The 17,830-nt window shown below is 34.7% G+C and overlaps 1 protein-coding gene across 2 annotated transcripts in view; it reads right to left on the bottom strand.

The window, feature by feature from the left end:
• Positions 1-265: 265 nt before the first annotated feature.
• NLGN1 (neuroligin 1) overlaps positions 266-17,830 on the bottom strand; it is a 714,506-nt gene continuing 696,941 nt past the window's right edge. For both annotated transcript variants that reach the window (XM_077161064.1, XM_077161065.1), the window contains 3 exons: positions 8,965-9,177; positions 4,823-5,612; positions 266-4,300 (listed from right to left, as the gene is read on the bottom strand). In XM_077161064.1, the coding sequence (XP_077017179.1) occupies positions 3,478-4,300; positions 4,823-5,612; positions 8,965-9,177 (1,826 nt within the window). In that variant the 3' untranslated portion in view covers positions 266-3,477. The remainder of the gene's footprint in view (positions 4,301-4,822; positions 5,613-8,964; positions 9,178-17,830) is intronic.

Below are 17,830 nucleotides of genomic sequence, written 5' to 3'. Positions count from 1 at the left end.
ACTCAAATAAGATATTTAAAAATCTTTAGCAGGGAAATTCCAATTTGCATAAAAGTTAATGAGTCTTGTGATTTATCTGTAGTGGTCAACTAGATTTTATCGAGTCAATATATATTCAATAAAAATTTAATAGAACATATTCTATTAAATATATTCAATAGAAATCTGTTACTTTTGACCTTCCAATTATACTCAAATACAACATGAATTGGCTGACAAACATTTGGCAATAATTTTATATAATAACAAAACATTGGAATGACGTTCTTTTGGTTTAATGTCTGCATGAACTCTAAACAGCCTTGACTATTGCAATTTAATCCTAGGCAGGAAAATTTGAATTAACAGATAATGGGAAAATATTATTTTTAATTTCGTGGCTTACTTTCTCTTTTTTTCTAAAGAAAATTATCTAAACAAATATACTTTAAATATGTTGGTTAAAATTTAATCACAATATTCAAAATATTTCTTGCATTTAAAACTGTGTTTCAGTTTTAAAAACAGTACTTAATCTCCTGTTTGATGTGAGACATCATTTTACACTCAGAAAACTAGCTGCTGTAATTATGAAACTAGCAACTAACATTTCATTTACAATAACTTTCTCACATGACTTAAAAACAGTAATAAAACTTAAGCTCTTCTATCTTCAGCAAAGTTTACACTACAAGAACACAGAATTTAATTTAGAAAAAATAGGACCATGCCTTGTTTTCCAAAATCATTTTCCTAAGTTAATATAACAGGGGTCAGTTATGGTATAGATAGATTGATGGATAAACACAGAACAATAGATAAGTAAAGAAATATAAGCATGGCCATCATCAAAACATAAAAGTAGAGTGTTTGGTTTTGCCAACTAATGCACGTGAGAAGTATTCATTCATGTCTTATTTTCTGGTTATTTCTATCCCTGTTTTTTTAATCTTTTGTTTAATCCATAGAGTAAAATAAAGTTTTATGATTAAACAATATTTCAGATGTCAAACATTTCTTTTTAATTGATTTATATTGGCAATTCACAGTCTTAAAAGCATAATTACATCAGGCAAATGTTGCATGTAGACCACTCTGGATTCTGAAGAGTTTTTTCTTCTAACAGAGATTTTTATTTGAAATTATGGAACAATATCTACATGGTCCTAATAATGCTCTTGGGAGGGGAAATCATAAGCCAAGAAATTCTTTGAAACAAATGATCTTTATCTTTTAGTACCATTTAATGTCTTCCTTGGTGCTATTAATTCTCTTAGAAGAATAATTTTCTACCCATTACATTATGATAGTTTAATCAGCCTTATATTATGAACCTAGCTATTTGCATTCCATGAAATATCGCATGTTTATTTCCAATAGACCTTTTTTTGGATGATCAAAATTAGAACCTGTATTCTAACTGAAAATAATTGGCGCATTTTATTTCTACAACACTTGCACAATAGGTATCTAAAAATACAAAACTGATATCAATCATGTGTTCCTGGGGCTCATAAATTCGTAACATTAAAGTTCCATCAGGCATTAGGTAGATGAGACTTGCCTTTAAATATACAGTTGTGTGCACTGTAGAAGTCAACTATGTGTCTTCAAAAACCTGACTGGTCTAGAAAAATGACTCTTTTAGACAGTCACGTTTTTTGGTTGATTTTTTAAAAAAAGACAAAACAGCAATGAACATTTTAGCTCTTTAATGAGCAAAAATCATGTCTCTTAGCATTGGACTAATAGTCATTATCCAGATTATCTTTATTTCACGCAACGACCAGTGATATGGCCAGGATGTACAAAGTGGTTTCCATCAAGTAGTATACAATTTTTTGTATAATAATCTTTCATTCTTGAAAAAGAGTAACTGAAAAGAAAGGTTTCTGTTACTGCAGTTAGTTTGTCAGAGAAAGTTCTTTTCATTATCTTACAAACTATCAAAAGTGCTAGTCATCTGAAAAAATGTAAAAAAAAAATCACATAACTTTAGTCTAATAGAAATATAGTACAGGTAAGAGAGAAAGTATTTATCAGGGATGTGCTCTTTAAGTCCATCTTGATTATTTTTTTTAATATAAATGTACATCTGATTACATATACAAACATTTGGAAAGGTCTGTGATATACTGTTACCAGTAAACAACAGGGGGATGGAGAGTTTCCTGTGGTTTTAGAACATTTGCTTAAAATCACATATACATGTAAGATTAAAATGCTCCAGGTGTTTACTCTCTTTCTAGGTTCTGGGTCTACATTTCACTCTACTGAGATTGCGTGAGTCAATTCCAGTGACTGAACCTCAGCGAGAAAGATAAGTGATATGAGGAGGGACATAACTTTATATTGAATTATTAGTAAACATTTTGTCATGCAACATGAGAAAATCAATTAACTGAGAACTGTAATCAGAGTGGTATATCAGGGCACCATAAAATACTGCTGCAAATAACTCTTTGGACACACTTCACCTTACCAAAAGGAACAAAAATACAGGGTAACAAAAATCACAGTAAATCATAGATCTTGTAACACATGACCAATTAGGGTTATATTTCTATAAATTATTTAGATGGAAATGAAAAGGAACATTAAAAACACGGGGATTTTTTTTTCTGGGATTCATATCACCTAGTATTCACCACTAGACCTAAATTTCTTCAAATACACTTATTAACTAATCCCTTCTATTGTTGAAACTACTAAGAATTATTTAATTGTAATTATTTTTGCCCCTTAAAATCTTCTTTAGGTTCTGCCAATTGATGGAGGAAGCTTCTATTAAAAAACTCCAATGGGATGAGAAGAATTTTAATTACGGCTTAATCAGCAGCACAGCCACCAAGCATATAAATTATCATGCACATCGTGCTAAAAATATCCAGTTTCCTTTATCCCCACAACTTTATACTGACAGCACTTATGTGATAATGTTGTACCTGCCAGTCTTTAAACTTCGGTGTTTTACTGGCAAATTTCAGCATGAGCCTCTGCTAAGGCCATTAACAGCATTGATGCTTTGTGTACTTATCCAAATATGTAAATATGGTCTACACAATAAAACGGCTCCAAATAAAAACTGGTGAGAATTATCTGACATTCCATTGGTGTGTCCCTTGTGCATATTCATAGTTTTTGTTTTTGTTTTTTAATTTTTAAATATTTCAGACATAGGTCTTTCCTGGTTGGTGTTCCACATGCCTAATCCCATACTGTAACTTAAATCTTCAAAAAATCAATTCTTGAATGTGAATGACAAAGTATCATTCAGAACAATCGCTTCAAGCAATTGAGATCCATGTTTAAAGTTGATCTGTGTATCTATGTACAATTCACTGTTTCAAAACCCCCAAAGTTCTTGATATGTATATTCACATAATATTCCTCCTTATTTAAATATTAAGAGTCTTGTAGGTTGAAAGCCAAGGAATCTTCAGTAATCATATACTGCAATCCGTCAAAAAAAAAATAGAGTTTGATTCTCTTATCTGGCTATACCCTGGTTGTTGAATGTGAATGGGGGTGGGGGTGAGGGTGGGGCAGGGTATTGTTCTGTCCTCCAGTAAATGTATTGAATGTGTGTAAGGGCTGAATCCCTGGTATAGTGTTGGGAATCATTGTTATGGTGTTGGGTGTCATTAAGGGGACATCGTCAGGTGACCTTCTCATAGCTAGTGTGTAATCTGGGGGGCAGGCGGTCCGAAGAACCACCTCGTGCGGATGGATGGACTCACATTCATGATCCAAATCGGTGTGCTTCATTTGGAGGGACATGATCTCCTCTTCTTGTGCGTGGGTCAGATCGTTGGTAGCGGTGCGTTGAGGGCTGCACCGCCTGTGAACGTCGTGTCTCCTCTTATCCTTTTTGTAGTACAGGGCTGCAAAGGCCAAGATGTTCAAAAACAGCAGGGATGCACCGACCGCAATAGTGACGCTCAGCTCTGTGGAGTAGTCCCTCTGGTCCACTGAAAATGGACTTGGTTGTTGTTTGGGGTCATCCTGCTTGGCAGTGGGGAAGGCTGATGTGACAGGTACAGAATTTTTTTTCGTAGGTCGGAAAGTGATGTCGGTGGATGGCACTTTAGTCGTGGTAGAGGTATACTGAGAAATGTCATTGAGATTATGCAGATGAGGTACCAGCTCCAGCCAGAGGTTCACCTTATTGGCTCTGTAATGTTCTTTGACTCTTGGTTTTAATCCAATATGGAGATACAGTTGGTCTTTCTGGGAATATCTGGTCCATGCTACTTCTTCAAAGCGGTTGGGTTTGGTATGGATGAATTTTGTATCTTGAGGGACTGGTTGATTTGGGTCACTAGGAAAGAAAAAATGAATCATGAGAACAAAATTGTTTTACTCACTTTCTCAATCAAAATAGTACTAGTTCAAAGTCTAAGGAATGAGTCATCAAGTTTCTAGAATGTGTTTTAACATCTACCTGATCTGCTCATTTCACAAGGCATTTGGGAGGCTCAAAGGTTATACAACACTGTCAATTGGTAAAATTATAAAATAATATCTGTTATTAGTGAACAGCAATGATAATTAGACCTGTGTAATTAAAAAACCCAGAGGCTTTTAAAAACCAAATAGTGAATAATGCAACAAAGACCACCTTTCTTAATAAACTTCTAAAAAGCAAGAACTGCTAGATAATTTTTTGAACAATGTAATATAAAATTGCTTTCAAATAAAGGGACTTAATATTTTGCTGGTATTAGTCAATTAAATTAAATAATTTGGGCACCAAATAAATATTGGTGCCCAATTGCTGTAAAATGCTTAGAGGGATATTTTTATTAAAACTAAGGGCAAACTTCATTCCTTATATACATACCCGGTTTTAGCAAAATTTGTCCAGTACGTCATTACCACTGCACTCAGCATCACATCATTTTTGGAGAAATTGCAAGGAAATAATTCTGTAGGGCCAATCATAGGGATTCCCAACACATAGGGGACCTCATCTCCATGGGCTGCATCGGCCCAGGCTGGAACCTGATCTGTTTGGCAATGATGGTAAAAGGCATAGAAGTATGTAGGTGAACCAAAGTTTGAGTGAAGATCTGCCGTAGCTACAGCTGGTGCCACCCACTGATGGTCTGTAAACAAAGCCAATAATGTCTTCCTTCTGGTTTCGGGGTTATGGCGGTCAGCCCAGTCAGTGTACATGAATTTAATGGTTTCTCTCAAAACATCTTTGCCTTCAGGATAGCCATATAAATTATCAACAAAATTGGAAACAGCGAAGTCAAAATCACTAGCTGATATGCCATCATCACTGTCGACTATATTTTCAACAAATTTTAACCCTTCCCCTTGGTTAACGCCTAACATGATATCATAGTTGAGAAATTCTCCTTGCTCCATCAATATCTGTGGGTCATCTGGTATTACATCACCATCAATCACAGGTCCAAAGGCTATGTGGTATCGTGCTGGTTGAATATCTTGGTCAACAAGTTCTTTATAAGGCTTCTTCTGGAGACATTCCACTAACTCTACTGTATCTGAAACATTGCAACCAACTTTTGTGGCCAGCATTCTAGCGTATTTTGCAGGTTGGAAACTAACCGCCCAGCTGGAAAGGGCTGTTCCACTTTGAGCTATTGCTCGTTGAAAAAGTCCTATGGGAGAAACAACAGAGTTTTCAGTTAGCCTTCAATTAATGCGGGGGTAAAACAATAATGTGATAGTTTAGACATATATATTTAAAAAACCTAGATACAACTCAAAAAACAGGGAAATCATGACTTTTTGCTTAAGAGAAGGTACACAAAGCCATCCCCAGGGTATCATGAATCGAAGGGAGGGATCTAAGTTTTGGGTTTTGACTGGCAACTGCCTCAGGTGTTAAGAAGTTGAAATTTTGCAGTGTCTCAAAGAGGCAATAGGCATGGAGAGGAGAAGAGGGTGTAAATACTAATGATAAAACGCCCAAAAGATCGTCTTCAATGAGCAGTTTAACACCTATATTTCCCCCTTTAGTAAATTCTCCATCAGGCTCTGTATTGTCTTTTGGGGGATATTTCCTCCTCTTTGGTGCATCATTCTTCCTTCAAAATTGTTCTCTATGTTTGTTTCAACCAGATTCTATTTGAACAGGAAATACTGAGGGCTCACACAGCTATGTGGGCTCAGGATTTGTTGATAATGCTCTGAGGATGGCCTGGAAGGCACACAAAACAGAATGTCACTTTAGACATGCTCTTTCCAGGTCTTCATGTCAGACACAGTGTGCTAAATATGCATCTTTAAGAAAAAGACATGACATTTGAAGTGCTTTTACTAGGTTAAAGAAAAAAAAGAAACACATCAGCAGAATGATTTCGTGTGGGAAAGGATGTGACTTAACTTTTTCATCTGTTGAATGTGCATGACTATATTTTATCATAAATAACAAAACTACTTTTCATTTAATTGCATTTAAGAATTGTAAAACACGGCCACATAGATAAGACCCGCGTGCCATTCAAATTAACAAATGCACTGCATCCATTCATTAGAGTATTTCCTAAAAAAATTCTTGTTTTCAAATAATAACTCATCTATTTTTATTTAAAAATGTACATCTAAGAATCAATTTCCAAATATAGTTTTATAGTTCAGTTATTTGAATGTTTGTTCAATTATTCATAAGTGGATATGAGATAAGAATTTTTCTCAAAAAATTCTAAAGCAATGTCTGAATTAAAGGCAAAGTATGAGATTTTTCTGCAAATATATATACTTAATCAAAATATCTATTATGTATTCCTGAATAGTTTTAAAAATATACAAAAAGCCAAACAGTACAAATTCATATTTGTTTCAGTTTCCAAAGACTTTATGAGCTTCATTTTAATTTTCTAAAGCACAGTATGCTAGAGCAAATGATACAAATATAGGCTATATATATATATAGACTGTTTATTTGTCAACATTTGCTCAGATGCTCAGAGTAATGTTTTACTAACTGAAAACTTTACAACTAAAATAAAGATAACGATTTCTATAATACTTCCCCATTTCAGGGGTTCAATGACTTCAGTAAATATACCAAATAGATCTAGGTGGAAAGTATGCATTTTGTTAAATACAGCCTAAAATATATCATCTGCATGGTATATGGGGAAACCATATATTTTATTATTAGTAAGACTGCTTGTTATGTGAATGCAAGATGTGGTTAATTCTTGGTACACAGAACTCTCACGTTTTCTATAGCCCTTTGTGCAGAGTTTAGGCCTATATTTGTATTGGAGACATAGAATCAGTATAATGAGTCCCAGAAATCTCCTGAGCATGTCCTGGTTAAACCAGGAAGCTTTGTCTGTAGAGAGAGGCTTAAGACTAGATCAAACTTATGTCCAAGTCTCTGGCAAGGCGTGGACAGGTTTCACTGAAGAGTGTGATAGAATGAGGTATTTTTAACTGTTTGCATAGCCGTTCACCACGGTTTACCACACCATCAGCTGAAGAATATAGCAGTGTGAGCCGATGATTCAGCTCTTTGCCCAAAGCTAGTTTAAATACCAGCCGAAACTGAATTTGATGCTCATTATTGCTTTACATATAGAAATGATTATAGAAGAAAATAGGAGGAAAGAAAATTTGAGATCAATTGATCTTGAAAGTGTGCACAGGTTGTCTAATGTAATCCTAGCTAAATATTGTTATTGGCATAGTCCTTAGGCTAGAACAATATAATCTGTTCAGTTTAAAAACAAAAATTTGTTACCTAAAAACAAGCCATTTCATTGTAGACCAAAACCTCTATGCAATTGGAAATGTCCTTGTATGTGCCATTTTGTCATCTCAAATCACAATCCAACTAATGTAAAAGAGATGTTATATAAACTGTTGTGAAATTAAGTCTATAATATATAATTCTCCAAATGTTTTTTGAAATTCCACATTATCTTTGACACCAAAACAAACATTTTATATATGATGCTTATTTTATGACTCAGTCTTACAAATTAAGATACTTCATGAATTATATGCCAGTATATACTTCCTTAATATCTATATAAAAGTACAATAAAAAAGTGGAAAATGCAAGATGATCTTATGTTGACATATCATATACTGTATCTTCCTATCTATAATGTGAAAATAAGGGAGAGAAAGTTTGCTTTTGCAGACTTCTTCAACCAAACTCTTCTGTTCTTGTGGATATTTCAAACTAATGCATTTTTCATGGATGACTAAACTCATGGAAAAATGAGAGTCAAAAGAATGACAAGACATGATGAATCTTGGGCAGGTGTTTTGGAAAATAGGGTGTCAATGCTAGAAAATGGAGACCTAAAAAATATTTCATGGATGTAAGCAGCCTCTGTGCTCCATACTGCTTCACCAAGCTTCAGAGGGAAAAAATAACACTTGGAATTGAAAATAGAAAAAAAACAAAATCAAACATATTTTTCTTTTTAATTCAAAGCTCTGCTAGCAACCTCAATGCTTTGACAATTTTGGATCATGCATGCAAAATAATCAAACGTCCATTCTCTAGTTATATAAAAAGTGAAACACCACATTTCCAAACTAGCTTGCAACTGCTTTATTATGTTCACACTAAATAAATGGTTTTAAGTGTCTATGTCTTGACAATAGGTTATGTACAATCCCTGGATTTAAAAACAATCTTTCCTTTGATTTTGATTACTCAGTAAACAGAGATGATAGAACAGTGAACGTCTTTGTCTGATTTACCCAAGAATCATCCTGTGGAGGAAAGAAAAGTAACTATAATGCAAACTATGTTGAAGTCTTCCTGCAAGGGTATCCTTACCAAGTGCCGCAGTGTACAAAAGAAAAGAGTTTGACAAAAATTTGAACATGCACAGGAAAGCTGGAGAAACATAGTTTTAAAGAGCTATTGCGTTCTACTTAATACTCAGTTTGAACAGAGAAATATATACAGAGCATCACACACTACTGATGGTGGTGGCATGCAGACACCAAAATTGTCAAAATTTGCAACCTGAATAATACCTTTGGTTGAATTGCTCCAACGGTTACCTTCAGAATAATGGGATAAAGTCAGCAGATTGACACATGAACCCCCAGCGCCAGATCCAAAAACAGTGATTCTTAAAGGGTCACCACCAAAGAATCCAATGTTCTCACTAGTCCATCTTAAAGCCTGTATAAGATCAAGGAGTCCATAGTTTCCTTTTGCAGCCTGATCCCCTGTACTCAAGAAACCTGGAAAACAGAAATAAACAGATGTCTAAGAACAACCCTTTAAAGTTGATATGCATCAAGCTGACATAGAATTTAAATACAGTTGAAGCATGTATTAATCCAGGTGAGTACAGTCTAGCTGCTTTGTTAAACACTATTTCTAGCAGGAATAAAAGGATTAACTTTCGGAGAAATAGTAGTGACTGCAGTCTTAAAAATGACATCCATCTTCCCCAAATGCTTCTCAAGTTATTCAGGTAAAAGGTATCTTGGAATTGATACCTCTATGAGCAGCTAGAGAAAACTGAGCACGTCCCGAAAGACCTGGAGGGAGAAGTTCTAGAGGGAAAGTCCTTTGTGGAGGCATTTTGGTATTATCATGGGCACGTGAGAACATGTGGCTTTTGCATAAAACACCATATCAGTCCTTAAGTGGCTCATAGCTGGAATTTAAGGTGTGTGCAGCAAAGTGGCAGGACATGCTAGGTAGAGCAGGGATGTTTTTCTAAGACTTGTGACGGGGGTTGCACAAACTCCATAAATTTGTACGCAAAACTTTGCAGGTATCTGGATAGACATTTCTTGTTGATCAATCGTAGTACATGATTGAGAAGGAATCACTATGTTAGAGGTAGTTTGGGACCAAGCAATGGAATATCTTAAATGCTAAACTGAGGAGATTTACCCATTCACAGTGAGGAATGATTGAAATTTTTGAGACGTTCATGTTCATATCATTTCTATAATGCTCAAAACTGCCTAAGAGTGCATCTGACAGTCATGAGTTTATGTTGCATAATGGAGAGAATGGAGGTAGGGTAGAGGTAACAAGAATCTGAAAGGCAGAGTAGCAAAAGCAATTGAAAAAGGAGACAGGAGTTGTAGAGGGAAGAGTCAAAGATGTTACCGTAGTAATATAATCATGTACATTCACTTCACCGACAATAGCTTTTACAATGTGTTAATTATAACTTGGCAAACAAACATCTACCCTCTGTTATATTTCCGCATTTGGTGTAAGTGGAAAAGTATTTCATAAAATATTCCATTTTATGGAATATTCATATATTATTCAGAAACTGTTTATAGCTATATTACATATGAACTGATTAATTATACTCAGGGATAGATTTTCCAATCTCAATAAATTAACAGAGATAACTTAAAAAATTTCAGATTATTCTCTTACTGCACATCCATTATAGAAAATCAACAATGGTGGTCAGTGTTCATAATAAAATTTCTTTTATTTAATAAGAAATATACCTCTTTATTTTGTAAAATAAGCTATGAAGTTAATTACATTTGTGAAAAACAGACTGTGATAACAGTATCTATCAACTGAGGAAATAAATCTGTAATCTAATGAATATATAGATAAATTTTTAAGGATAATTCCAGGAAACAATAGATGAATATATACATCCTTCTGAATAACTTGGAAAATTATGAAGAAATGAAGATATTTACTCCTTTTTTCAACAGACCAAAAATTCTAAGAAATAATAGAATATCTAGTGCAGTTTTATGTGTGTTTACATGTTTATGTGTACAACAATAGAAATACTAAATCATCTTGGGTTTGAATTTAAATTAAAAAAATAGAATTCAAATAAACATACCTTTCTAGTCATACTTTATCTTATATAAAATCTGCATAGCATTTTAAAGGAAATTTGTATGATCTCTCTTATAAGAAACATTTTCAAATATTCTATATTTATGTAAATGAGAGCATACTAAAATATGAAACAGAAACATGGGTAATTCTTTTAGCTCTATTTGGTACTGCATAAATTTTGGTGTAAGGTAGAACCATTAGTTTAAATTCCTAAGGGCTCCTGTTAAAAAAATTTTGATATATTAAGACAGACTGATGAAGGAACTCTAAAAGCAATATTATGGAAGAATTACTACACATTAGACAGAAATGAAAGTTGAAGGATAAAGGAGGTGAGTGTATATGTATGTGAGAAAGAGGGAGTATGGGAAATAGGGAGAGAGGGAGAGGAAGAGAGAGAGAGAGAGAGAGAGAGAGAGAGAGAGAGAGAGAGAGAAGGAGAAAACATTCTAAACATTCTAGGTATCGTCTTATCTATAATTCTATATTACAAATATATCCATGTAGAAATTTCATTTCTGAGTCTAGCTTATGCCTCTCAACACGAAACCCAGCATTTAATTCCTTTTGAAATAATATTGTATCACTCTGGTTAAGAATTTCTATTTCCATACAAATTGATTTACCAACTGCTAGAGTAGTCATAGTTCAATGGGTAGCATTTAGAGAACGGTAGCAATAAGACAATTATCTCTACATCAACCAAATCATATCACCTCTATCATTCCACTTTTATTAGCTCATCATTTGAACTACTCTAGTAAACAGGCCAAATAGTTTGTATTTATACAACAATACTGTAAAAACATATGAATCCTCCAAAGAGCAACTTCCCTTCCTCCGAAAGAAATCCTGTAGCCTTTTTAAGATAAAGGTTTAAACAAAATCAATTCAATCCCAAAATTGTACTGTTAAACCATAGCATGGACAATGGAGGAAATCAGATAAAGTTACTGTGTCCTAGGCCTGGAATGCCCTAGGTTATTCTGTCAAGCTCTACTTTTAGCCTTTGTACTCAATTTTCTTCACTGTTTATTTCTATTTCATGTATATACTATAGCAAGCACATATATGAATACATGTATGCATACAGAATGTGTATATATTTTATAACAATATACACATATCTACAAATTATATATATATGCACATACACAATCAATAATTAACATGAATTCAGAGAGCCACTCTGAATTTTATAATCAGAAAAAATAATGGATAGCTACTTTCTTTATTAAGTCCAGTCAGCCAGTAACACCACATCTCTTCAGATCTAATAAAGTGATCCCTCATGCTGGAAAACTTTGATTCCTGATGCTGCATTCAAACAATATTCCATGGCTCTGCTAAGGGCACAAAAGGAGGAAAGTGAAGTAAATTGCTACCTCTAAAAAGACACAGTTTGTTAATTATCCAGGTCATATGCATTGGCAACATTTTTACACCTAGCTGCTATGTACTTAACAGTAGAATCATTTCAACAGACTAGCTATAACATTTTATATTGAACCACACAACTAAAGTCCAGCCATAGGGATACTCAGTTTTGCAGAGAACTGTAACTGCTGCTTAACTTCATGATTATTTGGGGGAAGAACATTTTTCCTTTAACGAAGAAATTATTGTTAGCAGGTAGTCATTAACTTAGCTAGTCTTTTCTAAGCTAAGAGCTTTCTTCATTAGAAGCTCTTAAAGTGTGTGATTAAATGATGCCCTAACACAGTGGCACACATTGTTATTGTTTTGTGTGATGGAACTATAATGACAATAAAAACAAACTCTTTTCCTTTTGGGGGGGGGAGAAAGCAGCAAAACTTTCCAGAAAAATCTTTCAACTGTTTAATTTATTTGATTCAAGAAATAAAACTTTCAAAAATTGCTACTTTTAAGTTAAGGCTAACTGATAAAATCCATAATTATTTCACTGATCCTTGTATCCAGTACAAATGTCATTCAACTATACGGTCAAATAAAATTCACTTAAATATCATGTTCTCACCTCCAAAACAACTCTGCCAAAAAAACAACAACAACAACAAAAAACACCAATTGTTGTGCCCTCATGAAACTACTAATTCTACTGATCTGATTCAATTTACTGGGCAAGCCTGGCCTCAATTAGATGTTTACTCGATCTAGTAATTAGGATTATTTCAGGAGTTAGAGAGAAACCAGGCAATTGAACATGAACCAATAGGTCCTTGATATGGAAAAAATCAGGTTGGGCCTAAAATAAATTGGGCAAGGGGAAAATAAATAAATAAACCAGATAATCACTGCAGCCAATGTATTTGCTTGAGTTCCTGATGTACCCCTCACTCAGACAGCTTGCTGATAGGCTGACGGTAAAGAGAATGAAAGAACCTAAGTTAAGTTGTCTAGCAACAGCCCTGCAGCTTATCGGTTGACCAAATCTATATTCTGGTCTCTTACAATACAATTTCAGACACGACATCTTTAGAATGTGAAACAGAAAAGAACACTGGGTATTTCTTAAGGGGAAAAAAAACTAAAAGCACTCAAAAAGGAACCTGGGACCAGGAACTATGCCAACTGTTTGCATTTGAAATGACATCTAGAAAGAAGGTCAGAAATTTAAGACGTTAGTGATTCCTTTGGCAGGGAACGACTTGAGTGTCTATGCTTGTGTTTAATTTCTATAAACATTAAATCAAAAATATATTTTTCGTGTCCACATTACTTAGAGCAGGCTATGAAGAGGCAGGAAGGACATTTGCAGTGTTTATCAATGCTGTTGCTTGGATACAGATGACAATGCTGTCTCTTTGGATCCAATTGATACGTGCTTCAAAATAGAGACCATACCGTATGTGAGACTTTGAATAAAAGTGAGGCGTTCTTCTAGAGCCTTGGAAATGTGGATCAGAAAAATAGCTCATTAAGGATTTTGCCTCTTAAGTCTAAAAGATTTAAAATGGTGGGATTAAAACCTCAAATCCTCCCAGCTTAAAATCCAACTGGAAATCTCACGGGCTAACTCTCTTTATCGTCTCAATTGCCAAGTCCAGTCACTTCTTTCCCAGCTTTCTGTTTCTGTCTCCTACTTTCCACTTTATGCCACTGATTTAACCCAAGTGCTCCTCCTTTCTTTTTAAACTGGTGAAATGTTCTCCAACTTTCAACCTTCCAGAAAGCAAGTCTACCCTCTTTTCTGTCACCAGACTGAATTTTGAAAAATATTCTGTTCATAATCACAGCTATAATAAAATAAAATCCTTATGGTAAGACATGTTTGGATAGTTTACATTCATTTATCTTTGAGTCAAGATTGTTTAAAATATGATGTTTTAAAATTCCCCAAATTGAACAATTGGGTCCCGGGTAGGGAAAAGGAATATACTATACCATCTTGACTCTAGCTGACTTCCTTCCTATTGGGTTCTCTTGAAAGTTACTGTCTAAAGCCTTCTTAGAAAGTAATAAGCATTAAGGCAAAAATAATTTCCTTTTTGTTTGCAGCCTCTGGAAAAAGCTTTGTTTGAAATAACTGTGATATCTTTTTGTCAAATATCTTGTTGGTATTTCCAAAATTTTACATTTGGTGCAGTTATTTATTAATTTGCATGAGATAATTTGCTCTTCAATGGCTCATACTTTGGAAAAGCAAACTGAGTTATTGACTAAGTCTTTTAATTACTGTTAGCTAGACATGGAGGTATGCAGTGGGAAAGAAGGTGGCTGTTAACAGATGCCTGGAAACGAAATGCCTGAAGGTGTTTCTTTGTTTTTCAGTACCCAAATTCCCAATATTTTCAACATCTCCAAGGTAAGCAGGTGAGTTCAATAACTCTATATTATTCTCAAACTGTATTAGTCAGTGTTCTCAGGAGAAACCGAACTGACAGCATAGCTTATAAAAGATGCTGCATCTTAAATCTAAACCAAGATTTAAAACTTGGGGATTAAAAATCCAAATCCTCCCAGCTAAAAATCCAACTGAAAATCCAATGTGATAGTTCTCTTTATCTACTCAGTTGCCAAGTCCAGTCACTTCTTTCTCCACAGATCTTGAGTTTTATTATAAGAATTGTGTCATGTGACCACAAGGAATGACAAGTCCAAATTCATTCGGGTAGGCTGCAAGTTGGGAACCTAAGTGAGGGATTTGATGAATTCCTTAGGAAAAGTTGGCTGGCTGAAGTAGAGATAAATATTCTTTCAGTATGATGAAATCGTGAGCTCTTTCTTTAAGGCTTTCAACCAGTTGAATGAGACTTCTCTCATCGCTGAAGGCAATCCCCTCAGTTGATTGTAGATGTAATCGGTCATGGATACAATCAACAGATCAATGATTTAAATCCACAAAATACCCTGATGGTAATGATCAAGCCAGTGCTTGCCTGACCAAATAGATGGACACCATAGCTAAGATGATATATGAACTTAGCCATTCACATTTTAACATATCATGACACCCCCCAGAATATTAAAATATCTGTGACCAGATGGTATTTGCTGACTGTAGACAGTAATGAAGAGAAAACAGGCCATGATTTGCTCAGTTATGAATTATGTACACCCTTCCCACTTCAAAATGGCCCACAATACTAGGGAAAGAGTCAGCATTAACTCCAGTCCCATGACCAGCTGACCAATGCCCCGTTCCCCATCCAACCCAAGGCTGCTAGTGTTCAGACTTCTTGGTTTGGATTTCAGGAAAATCTTAGCAAACATTCCCCTCTTTCAGCTATTGTGCACTTCTCATCTATTTGAATCTGAGCAATAAAATGGGCATCAAACTTGACAAAATTCTTATGCTTTCTGAATAACTGCTGTCACAAAGAAGTAAAAAAGAAGAAATCTCCACTTAAAGGGGCTATTGAGAGAAAAGAAATCACATTTTTTCATTCCTGATAGTTCTAGTTATACAGTAATGTGCCTAGTGATTTCTATACAAGGTTTACTTCAAAGCATGACATCGAAGGTGCTACAATGGCTATCACATGAGAAGGGTCTTGAGGAACTATAATTTAGGGACAATAAAGGGTATAAAATTTTATAAATTTCCCACGTTCTGATGTTCATTTCTGTCTCTCTTATGTGCTCCCATTGTGTGTACACTTCATAATATTGTATTTATAATTTGTTCATCTTTATCTTCTCTGGACTGGGTGTGCCACTGCACCTGAAGCAAAACCACCATTCTACATGTTTGTTGAAGGAAGGAAGGAATATATTAATGATATAATGGTCTGTTACCATCTATTAACACTTTTTGATAGCAGCAGTGAAGTGGGAGATTGGGAACAACCTTCTCAGCAGCCAATCTCGTGGAAAACGACCTTGAATGCATAGCAGTAGCTTTAATGGGAGAAAACTGGGACAGTCCTGGATAGGTGCCCGGCTGAGAGAGAAAGAGGACAGGGACCAGCAAGCCTAGCTCAGAATATTGGACCAACGACACCAAGTTAGAGGATGTTTTAATGTCTTAGGCTTTTAAGCAGATACTCTACAGGGATGGTGTAAAGAATGGACATTTAATGGCTCATAGTTTTGAGGTCAAGAAACAGCCCCATCAAGGCATCACCAAGGTGATGCTTTCTCCCCAAGGGCTCGGTCACTGGTTAACAGTTTCCTTGGCCCTGGGCTCCTCTGTCACATGGGAATGCACATGGCGGCCTCTCCTGGCCTCTCCCATCTCTCCCAAGTTCTGCTGACCTTCAGCTTCTTGATTCTCATGGCTTTATCTCTTACTGTCTGTATTTCATTCTGCTTTTAAAGGACTCCAGTAATTGAATAAAGACTCATCAGATGGAGGTGGGCCCTACTTTAACTGAAATAACCTCATCAAAATGTCTAACTTATGATGGGTTCACACCCATAGGAATGGATTTCATTTGTGAACATGTTTTACTCAGATCCGTACAACCCCCATCCACCAAAGAGAGGCATTTGACTTTCTTCTCAGATTTAGTATTATGAAAAGACTGAGCTCTGCCAGACATAATAAGACAACTTGGGTGTGTAAGCAATTAATGAATGAGCAAATTATTTAGTCCCTCTTAGTCTCAGACAATATTGACAGTCAATAGAAAATATTAATAATAGCACCTACCCTAAAAGTTATGTTACCCAAGAGAGAATGCCTTAATATTTGTTGTGAAAAATATTTTGGCTTTAATCAACTAAATAAAAGTTATCTTATTTTTTAAAACCAGTAAAACATTCTTCCATTTGTTTTGGAAAATATGTAAATTCCAAAGGAATTAAAAGGAAAATTTTGTTTAAATACAAAAAAGTTTAAAGTATATTTGTAGGCAACAAAGTTAAACTTATCATAGAGATGTTCAAACTAAATTATAGACAGTAGTTGGCAAAACACTTCAAAATACATATGTTGTCCTGTACATTTTAATTGGGTACGAAGGGTATTTGTTACAATATAAACAAATTTCAGGAATCCTATGAAGAGTAAATAACATACTTTTACTCACCGTGCATAATTCCCTGAAATTCAATTCATTTTAATTGGGTTGTACTATAATGACAACAGCTTTGTGAGTCAAAATACTGCGATGGTGATTAAATATAAGGCAATGATTTGTTGGCTACTCATTATTTTGGAATAGTCAGTAAAACTGCTAACAGATTAGTAACATATTTTTAAACTTTGGAGAAAGAGAGTATAAAAAGTAGCAAAAAAAAAAAAAGTTAAGCATTGTGTGAGTTCTTTCAGCCATTATAAAAAGCAGCAGCAATCAACTGCAAATAGTTAGGACTTGTTGGGAAGGAGGGTTGTATTCTTTAATCGACACCAGCTGATCCATGTGTGAGAAAGTCATAAATAATAAAAAGAGAAATATAGAGATAAAGTCTGGGTAATGGATAAAGATAACAAACAATGTAGCTGATTGCATATGATTATTAACTAAACCATGTTATGTGATCTATTTTATTGCGAACATCACAGGATTTTTTGATAAGATAAATGTCATCCTAGTGGCTGACTAGTAAAATCTGATATTCATTAACTGCTATTTTAATTTTATTTTTCTCTACTAAAAACTAATTTGACTGATTTAGTTACTTTAA

The sequence above is a fragment of the Tamandua tetradactyla genome, chromosome 5 (assembly GCF_023851605.1).
Source record: "Tamandua tetradactyla isolate mTamTet1 chromosome 5, mTamTet1.pri, whole genome shotgun sequence".
Lineage (NCBI taxonomy): Eukaryota > Metazoa > Chordata > Mammalia > Pilosa > Myrmecophagidae > Tamandua > Tamandua tetradactyla.
Note: the sequence above shows the minus strand (reverse complement) of the source record. Positions and strands in the feature narration are given on the sequence as shown.